Here is a 9923-nt window from a genome sequence, read left to right as displayed (position 1 = left end):
AAGCTTCAAGTCTCATTCCTTCAAAGAAATATTCCCAGATTTTTGTAAGTATCTCACCTTCTTTGACTAGTGATTCTCCACAATATTCCTAAGATTTCATTATATTTACACATAAAATTATTCTTAGGATAATCTAAAGTTCAAAGAACCTTTCGAGTGTTGGAACTTGGAAGCTCCTTAACACTTCTTCAAATCACCCAGCAAGCTAAACCAAGGTGAGCTTCATACCCCACCTTTTTCGAGGTTTTTATTGTTTTTGGGGGAGAATACAAGTCAAATCTTGTCTAAATCCTTGGATAATTGCATGTATTTGTATGTTTAGTGTGTGTTGAAATATTATTATCTAAAGATAAATTTTCATGAACTTGAGATTTTCACAAATCTCCTGAGGTTGGGAAAATATTTTAATCTCAACATAAAGAGTATTATGTTCCTAAAGAGCCTCCCAAAGTTTTTGGAGTGTGTCTAGCATACTCCTTTATTCCATGACTTCATGCCTAGCTATGAAAGTTGTTGAAATAGACCTTGATAAATTGACACTATTTCTAGAATTTTCAAAATTTGGAACTTTATGCCATATTAATGACTTTTTGTGAACTATTAGTGATTATCTATAAAAACTTGATATAAATAATTTCATCAAGAAAATATACAAATAGAGCCTTATGACAAAAATATTTGCATGTCATAAAGTTGTTGTCATAACTTCACACAAGTTATGGTTTTATACAAATCTAACTTGACACTTTCCGACAAATTGGGTCTCACTGGTAACTTATAAAGGGAAGGGCTATTTTGCCGACTTCGATAATATTGGGTCACTTTGATAAATATTCAAAGTGGATTAAGTCCAACAAACGGAACGAAACGAAACGAAATATCTAGACAACAAATACAACTATTATTATTTATTTAGTCAATAATGGATTTCAACGATTTGCTCAAAAAGCTGTTAGTATTCTAGTCAAACAAATCTTCACAGTACATATATTTATATATAATAGTGTACGCTTAAAGTTCTGTAAGAGCTATAACCAGAGTCTCCTGGAGGGGGAGCGGGAATTTGTGTATAGATCTATACGAGGTTGACATCTCGCACCTTCGTTGTTCGCTACAGCTAGACCGGCCAGTCTAGGGTGACAAATGTCTTAAACAAAACCGACGCCTGAAGAGCATCATAACAGGCACTCCGTCATATTAGTATGATTATAACGACTCACTAGAATATATCAGAAATGTATTTATACAGATTTCACCATTGGTTTACAATCCACTATGTTTTGATTACCCCAAATGAGACTTTTTTCACACAAGTGTTATTGTTTTGTTTAAACTACTATTTTATACATCAGGAAATATAAGATTTTCTGGAGGAAACGATTTTATACGATTTCGAAAACGACGAACTAAGACGCACATGAAACTATACTCGATTTGAAACAAGACTTACAACTATTTTGATAAGAAAATATTGGATTTTCTGGATTTCTAAACTATCATCGAAGTTTTATACGAAAATGTTTATGAACTCACCAACATATTTTCTGTTGATGCTTTTCAAATGACTTGTATTCTCAGGAAACCAATAAGCAGGTTATGGATCACGGACTCAGGATTATTTTTCTGTATTTTTGGAATTCCTTACTGATGTCTCTTTTGTGTAAAATTTGAGAACATAAACATGATGTAAAACATTGTAAGTTTGTTATATTGATGTATGATGTTTGGATTTGCTATGCTTCATTTATATGCAATTGTTATGATACGACAAGATGAAGTCACCCGCCTCCAGACATTTCCGCCGCTCTGGTCCGGGGGTGTGACAATATCCTAGTGTCCTACAGTATAGTGAGTAAACTCACCTCAGTCAATTGTCAGTCAAACAAATGACCGGGCTGCTAAACCGGAAAATCTTTGTGCTAATTAATCAAATAAAAACCCAATTAATAATTGGGCCATAAACCATAACTGGGAATCTATTTCATTTGTCCAACACCCATGGTAAAGGACCATTTTACCCTTTCCTTACTTGGCCCAATAACCGAGGCCCAAACCATTGGCACCAAAACCCCAATATGGCCCAAATTCCTAAATGATACCTAAATCCCATTATGGGCCCAAATCCAAGAAGGCCCAAAGCCTAAAAATGGCCTAAAGTCAGAAATACTAGTGACCCAACAAGGCCCAAAACACTAATAGTCCAAATATGGCCCAAACCACAAAGTCAACGGAAGTCAACAATTGTTGAGTACGCCCAATGTACTTAGGCTTACGCCCGACGTACACCACCTTTGGCCAGTATGCATTGCATATGAGCTGGGTACGCCCACCATACTCCACAGCAAGCCTAACTCACCATTAAGTGCTTAATTAGTTAATCAACTAAGTCTACTTCTCAGATCTAATCCTAAATGATGTCTTAACATGTAAAGTTGGCAGCTTTACTCCTTTGCATGCCTTAATGGGATCCAATACTTGATTTTGGCCAATAAAACCCATAATAAGAACCCTAACTCATGTATGGTCCAATATAACACATCAAGATTACATTTGTATGCACAAGGAGCCTAAAAAATGCTAAGATCTACCATCCCTTGTTTCTGGAGTAGCTCATACTCTCAAGCATGACTTAAGGGACTATAAAATGCACAAAAAAGAGCCCTAACTAGATCTAACACAATGAACCATCAAGTTAAAAGCTTTATACCTCCAAAAGCTTTCTAAGTTGGTGATGATTTTGGATCCACAAGCTCTAACCACACCAATGCAACTTCCAAGAGCTCTTCTTCCTTCAAGATCACCAATAACACTCTCAAAGATCACTTCCAAGCTTAAAACACTCAAAAGACAATTTAGGTTTCGCTTTCAGGGTTTGGAGAGGTGGAGTGTGAGAACAAAGATCTGATTGGGCAGGGACAAGGTTCAAATTGCCTTAGTTGACCAATTTTCTGTAATATTTAAGCATCTCATCATCTTGCTTAATTGAAAGCTTTTAATTCTTCAAGTCTTTTAGTTTACAAATAAGTCACAACCCCCCCCCCCCCCATTTTAATTTAATTTTAGTTGTTTAGTTTTATTTCACTTGTTCAGTTGTATTGCATTGACTATTAAGTTACAACCATTTCTCTGTGAATTCGATCCCCGTTTTTACTACTATATTATGTTTTATTTGCAAGCAAAATGATGTAATTTGTTTGGTGGCTTGACATCCCACCATGTATCTCAAGATGCTTGTTGGTACAAACAATATGTCACATGTAGATGGATGGAAAATGGCTACTGATATTTTTTTTACCGAACTTTCCACATATAAAGTGAAAACCTCATCGTGGATGGAAGCCTTACACTACATAATTAATTATTAGGGAGCATCAACGTTTATATTACATGTCTATTTTCGAGCCTTATTTCTATTTCTTTTTGGATAATGATTTGGGTGAAAAGAAAGTAGCGTAGGTGAGTTGAAAACAATTATGGCAAGTAAAGATGAATAACCATTAGGATTTTTTTTGAGAAATTCATCAAATAACCAAAAGGAGGGGAGTGTTTGAAGGAAATGACCAAGAAAAACACAATTTTATAAAATGACCATAATTTCCACAGAGAGGGGCTCTGCGGAAGTCCTTATACTCTGAGGAACAAGAAAACTCTCTGAGTAAATGACATGGCGGGGGAAAAGACAAAAAAAAAATTATAAAATTTTAATTCCGCAGAGGGTGCATCGTTCCACATAGATGTCATCTGCAAATCTATTATTCAGAGGAGTACCTCTAAGGAATTGTTCTTCGCTAAGAACTTCCGCAGAGCCCCTCTCAGCGGAAGTCGTAGTCATTTTATAAAATTGTGTTTTTCATGGTCATTTGCTTCAAACACTCATCTCCTTTTTGGTTATTTGATGAATTTTCTCATTTTTTATTTTTATTTTTATTTTTATTTTTTTGCTTTTGCTTTCAATAGAGCTTTGATATTTAAGTGGACATCACGATTCCTTGAAGGTCCAAAAGATTTACGGGTTAAGATGATCAAAACAATTTATGGAGAAGATTGTTCATCTCAATTGTACCATCGCTTGAAGTTTTTTTGATGGACTTCGGATTAATATCAAAGTCATATTTCCATCTCGATTCGAAATGTATGAATTTAGACTTGTTTTGCTTGAAAAGAATTGAAAATGGTCAAACACTAGATTTTCGGAGGATAAGTGGTTTGGAGATGTTCCTATTAAAACTCGATCCCCAAGAGTTTACTACGTGGATTTAATTCATGAGGTCAAAGGTAGTTTGCAATTAACTCTTAATTGTTGGCGGAGTTGTTTAACGAGTACATCGTCATTTGAGAGATGACAACTAAGAAAATTGACTCCATTTACTAGAAATTTAAGGATCTGTCAATACTCTTGCTAATAATCATAATGCTACATTGTATAACATGGGAGGCTTTTTGGTGTCATTTGATAAAAAATAGTTTATAAGTTTTTTTTTACTTTGTCAATTATAACAACTTAAAAAAGCTTGAGAAATAAATTAGTAGTCAAACCGTTGGTTTAGAGATTGAGATTAAAGAGGGTGCCTACAAAAATATACTTGCATTAAAAAGGATTGACGTGGAGTCTCCTTTTTGTCCTACTTGGCACTTGCGAGGATCATAGTGAGAAAGTTCAGCATTTTTGTATCATTGCCTCCTTATCTCTTCTATTTGGAATCAACTAGCACATTGCTAATTTTTAATGTAATTTTGTCGTTCCAAAGAGACCATGAAATGTAAAATTATAAAACAAGGGAGAATACCAAAACTCAGGAAGATGAAAGATATGCACTACTATTACAAGAACAAAATTCATATACTTCTTACCATTACAATGTTGGATATATTCATGTCATCTTGACATAATATAATATGGGTAAAGAACGACATCAAAACTATATTTAACATACAAACACCAACCTCGACAATATAATGGTATTCAAGATCTATACATCTAAAGATTATACACAAAAAATTTCTAAAGAATACAGCAAACCATTCTACGCTTCACAAATGTTAAAAAAAATATCACTCAGATTCAAATTTTGAACATGGCGTTTTGGTTTCAGATTTCTGGAAGTGGGACAACTGCTTCAAAAGCTTCAACAAGCATGGAGACTCTCTTTTTTCGAGCAGGAGTCAGTTTAGTGACAATATGTTGAACTGCATAATCAAGCATCCATTGCTCGGCTTTCTTCCTCTCGTCCATCATTTGACGCCTTAAATCAACCTTTTCCTTTTCAGGATCACTAATCGTCACTTCTCTTTGTAGGGTTTGCGGTTTAAGGTTTCTAAACCCTTCTAATGCCTTAATCGATCGTTTCAGCAAAATCAATTTCTTCAATTTGCTCCAGTTCTTGGACTTCTGGTTCTGTAATCTGCTCGCAATTGTTGACATTCCGCTATCGATTGTCGGTTTCTTGTTTTCATCTAGAACGGAGTTGTTCGCCATTTTTTCCGGTTCACCCTCTTTCTTGTCGCAGAGTTCTTGATCGGAGACTTGGGAGGAAGGAGTGTCGGGAATGTCGGGAAGAAGGATTTCATCCACGGATTCTCGTACGAGCTTAACTGCATCGCTCTGCGTGAACGCAAGTCTGTAATTTCTTTCCGTTTGGTCTTCAACTTCTTGCAGATTTTTCTCTTCGCTGTTCGTCGATTCATCTCCATCAAGAAGAAGGTCTGATCCAATTTTAGTAGCGATATCAGTTACGACGTGTTGGTAAATCATGTGCCACATTTTAATGCGTTTCTCTGTCTCCAAATCGGAAATCGATTCGCTTTTCTTCTCGGAAAACGAACCCAATACCACGTTTGGCGATGGATTAATTTCAAAATCGGTGTTTGAATCAACACGCGTCAATTCACGATTCAACCCTTGTTCTTGGTTATCATCCTGCGCAGGAGCCACCGTTTCAAAAGCTTTAACAAGCAAAGCGACTTTCCGTTTCTGGGTCGGAGCAAGTTCACCGACGACCTTTTGAAGCGCGTAATCGAGCATCCATTCATCGGAGTTTTTCTTGTCACCGGTCGTCTGACGTCGGAGTGAAACCGTTTCTTGTTCCGGTTGCGACGGCAACGGGAGATGTGTCGGCTTTTTCGGGTTAAATTTCTTCACTTTTTCTAGTTCTTTAACAAATTTCCTCAGAAGGAATACTTTCTTCAAGCGACTCCAGCTCTTCGGTGCTTGTTTTTCAACTTTCGGTTCTTCAAGCTTCTCTGTGACTGTTCCCGTTTGTTCTTCCACTACTGGCGCCGGAGATTCCTCCTTTTGATTCTTTTCCGGCGCCGGAGATTCCTCGTTTTGATTCTTTTCCGGTAGATCTTGTTCTGGTATAACTTCACTAGTAGTGGATTGTTCATCTTGAACTTCTGGAAGAAGAATCTTCTCGATTGCATCTCGTACAAGTTTGATCGCAAACATCTTTCTAATCTCGGTTTCTTGATTCGCAACATCATCAAAATCTGAGAAATCACATTAAAATGAGAATCTTTTTACAATTCTTCACGCTTAACCTAAAGACATGAAAGAAAGAACAAAAATATAAACCTTTCGTTGCGATATTTGGTTTCTTTTCATCATTATCATCTACTTGTTGAACTATGTTGTCCTCTGATTCAGCTTCAAGACCCGATACCATATGCCTATGAATCATATGCCACATGTTCATTTGATTCGCTTTCTTTAAAGCTGGTTTCTTTTCAAGAACACTCTTCGACCCATTTAAATTCCCATCATTCTTCTCCTTCAAATCACTGAAATTTTCATTATCTAAAATGGGTTTTTCATTTTTTTTCTCATGCAAACTGTTGACCCCAAACAAGATATCAGCCATCTCAGAATCATCATGACCATGGTTTTCAACAGGGTCGGATCTTGTTTTAGCATAGAATTCAATAGAGAAATCACCATCATTCTTGACTTCAGACACCCGTTTGGTTGCTTTTGCTTTTGCTTTAGCTTCTCGTTTCTTGCTCATTTTTTTATCGGTTGATCGGGTTTCACTTTCAGCCTTTTTAAGGGTATTTTGGTCATTTGTGGTGCGGCGTTTGAGGTATGCGAAGCGGGTGGGTGGCGGCTCGTGGTGGTGATGGTGGCCATGGAGAGAACAGTGTTGGTATGGACAAAACTTTGCTACTGGAAGTACTTCGTCGGGTTCTGATGGGCTAGTTTGATGCTTAAGTTGTTCAGGGAACTTTGAATCTTTGAGAATCGATGAAAATGTAGCTTTTGGAAAATGGAATTCTTCAGAAATTTCTGAATGAGTGTCAGTTGATGACTTATTTGATTTGAGACTAGACTTGTTCTTGCTTTTGCTTCTGAAGATCTTGACTGATCTCAGACTACCTGTCCTTGTGAACTTCGGTGTTGATTTCTACATAGAAAAAAAATAGAAAGAAATGTTTGATTATTAAGTCGTTCTTTATGTATTAAGTTAAAAAGAAAACACTTACTTGAACATAATTCGATGATTCATCGGATACTTCAACAGAAGAATGATCTGGTGGTGTGATCGAACCATCATCCGACAATTTGATTGAAGATTGACTGAGCCTTGATTGTGATCTCCTCCTTGATGATATGAAGCTCCCATAAGTACCGAGTTTCTTTGAATTTGACTTTTTTAGTATTTTCTTTGTTGTTGTTCCTCCGTTGACATTACTACTCTCTTGATCGAGTGAAGATGTTGCACTAGATATAGAGCCTTGCATTGATGATGAAACCGAAGTGGATTCCGAATCACTATCTCCCTGTTAAATACAAATCATGTAAAAACTTAATGAAATTCTCCATTTATGTTCTTCCCAATTTGTAGATCGTATAAGTGGTGATTGAACACATAAACTATGCATCGATTAATACCCATCTCAGAACATGATAGAACAAGTCAACAAGAACGTGTTTGACTTCAATTTAATGCTATAAATCTCTCCTCTAATGGAATTTTTTTGATAATTCAACAAAACGAGGTTCAAACCCAGTGAGAAAATCGGAGCTTCAAATGATTTGATTATGGAAAAAGAAACAAAGAAACTGAATTAACGGGAATTGCTAACCTGGGTCAAGGATGATTCGGGCGAAGGGCAGTCCGATAGGGGTTTCTTCTTTTCCCCCATTTCTCGAGTCAAAGATGATTCAATCGCCAGTTTTGAGTCACTAATCGTTTGAATCTTCAACACCCAGATGGAAAATTTTCAATATTTATGCAAAACTTTTTAAATCGCTTGAATCAATTCATGAATTGAGGACATATGAAAAGGGTTTTAAGGTAGGCATGATGTAGGTGAATTAAGCGGTGTTTTTCTTGAGACAAGATTATGATTTGGTGCTGGCAAGCAAATGATTTAGTGGCGGTGATAGCTGGTTTGATTGGCTTTTGTGTTGTAGATTGACGAATTTATGACTTTTGCATGTGGGGAGACTTCGAATTGGGTGATCTTGACTTGGCCCTTCTTTGACTTGGACAAGAAAGCTTGAATGATTTCACACGTAATGATGCAAGATGGAATTGTTAAAAGTTAAAGGGTATCTCTTTTTATATTCTATATATGTATTTTGATAGGAATAGGTCAACTGGTACTTCAGTAAAGCTCTGGTTAATAGCAAATTTTAGTTTTTGATTTTCCTAGTCTTAAAAATATCAGTTTGGGATCTTGTTGATTTCTTTGTTTTTATTTGTAAACTTCTCTCCACATAAAGAGCCTAGTCACTTGTCTTAATATATCATATAGATGTATGAAAACCTTGTTCAAAAACCTGATCCACTACTCGTGATGTGTGTGTAAAAGAGCGTTAAAAAGAGAAACATGAGAAGTTCAGAAGCGCACGATGACAGAGAACATTGCAAATATGGTTTGAGGGTCACTATAATCACCGGGCAGAATTGATAAAGAACATTATTATATTGAAGGAATATTGGGATCTCATAGAAGATGTGATCAATGTGAAACACAACAAAGAGTCATTGATGACCAAAGGTCGAGAGATATGAAACTCAAGAATTTTTTGTATCAATCAGTCGATTGGAAGTTCTTGATATCATGCTCAACAGACACGAGCAAGTACACATGGAATAGCGTGAGGTATTAGTTTCAAGGCTCGATTAATGTAAAAAGAGCACAACTATAAGCATTATGTAAGGATTTTTTTAGTCCTCAACATGAATGAAGGTGAATCAGTCATAGCAAAAAAAAAAAAAAAAAAAAAAAAAAAGATGAAAGGTTGTTGTGAAACAATTTGGGAGCTTTATTACTAGAAAATTTTAAGACACATGACAGTAAAACTCAACTATGTAGTGTGTTCCAATGAATAATCAAACGAAATGGTCTGTAACGCCCAGTTCCATGTACATATTTTAAATTGTATTTCGAGGATTTTTGGTTGCCCATGCCATGGTGAGAGGGTCACCACGGCGTGGTAGCATGCTTGCCAAGCAGGTGATGGCAGCTAATGTGCAAAACCCTAATTTCCGGGCTTAAGGACCTATTTAAAGGATGTGATGGCTAGAGTTTCCCTTACCCTCGTCCTCTATCACCTCCTAGAGTGTTCTTGAGCAACCATATCCCCATTTGCATGTTTGAAGTCATTTTGGTGTCTTTAGTGCTTTTTGAAGGAAGGAGAAGGTATTGGTGCAAGGATCCAACAAGTCACTCCTCCTCATCCTTTGAATTACTCTATAGACCATTTGTAAGTCATCAAGTTTCCAACTTGATGATTCCTTAGTAAGTTTTGGTCCATAAATGAAGTTTGAATGATGGGATAGATAAAGTCTGCAACTTTATGACTCATCTAGTTCCCTTGAGCTTAATGTATTCTAGATCTAGAAGTTGGTTGAGATTTTTGAATCATGCATGAAGTTTTTGGTCATTTCCTCATATTTTGACCTAGTTAAGTGAAGGAC

At 36.4% G+C, this 9923-nt stretch overlaps 1 protein-coding gene across 1 annotated transcript; it reads right to left on the bottom strand.

The window, feature by feature from the left end:
• Positions 1-4821: 4821 nt before the first annotated feature.
• Positions 4822-8488, bottom strand: LOC145055054 (uncharacterized). Its single transcript, XM_079003336.1, has 4 exons — positions 8080-8488; positions 7477-7773; positions 6572-7397; positions 4822-6486 (listed from the first exon to the last, which is right to left on the bottom strand). The coding sequence occupies exons 1-4, from the start codon at positions 8137-8139 to the stop codon at positions 5090-5092; spliced, it is 2580 nt and encodes an 859-aa protein (XP_078859462.1). The 5' UTR covers positions 8140-8488; the 3' UTR covers positions 4822-5089.
• Positions 8489-9923: the final 1435 nt, after the last annotated feature.

This window comes from Lactuca serriola, chromosome 5 (assembly GCF_051521515.1).
Source record: "Lactuca serriola cultivar US96UC23 chromosome 5, Lser_US96UC23_V15, whole genome shotgun sequence".
NCBI lineage: Eukaryota > Viridiplantae > Streptophyta > Magnoliopsida > Asterales > Asteraceae > Lactuca > Lactuca serriola.
The sequence above is the reverse complement of the archived record's forward strand: the minus strand, read 5'-3'. Positions and strand labels throughout refer to the sequence as shown.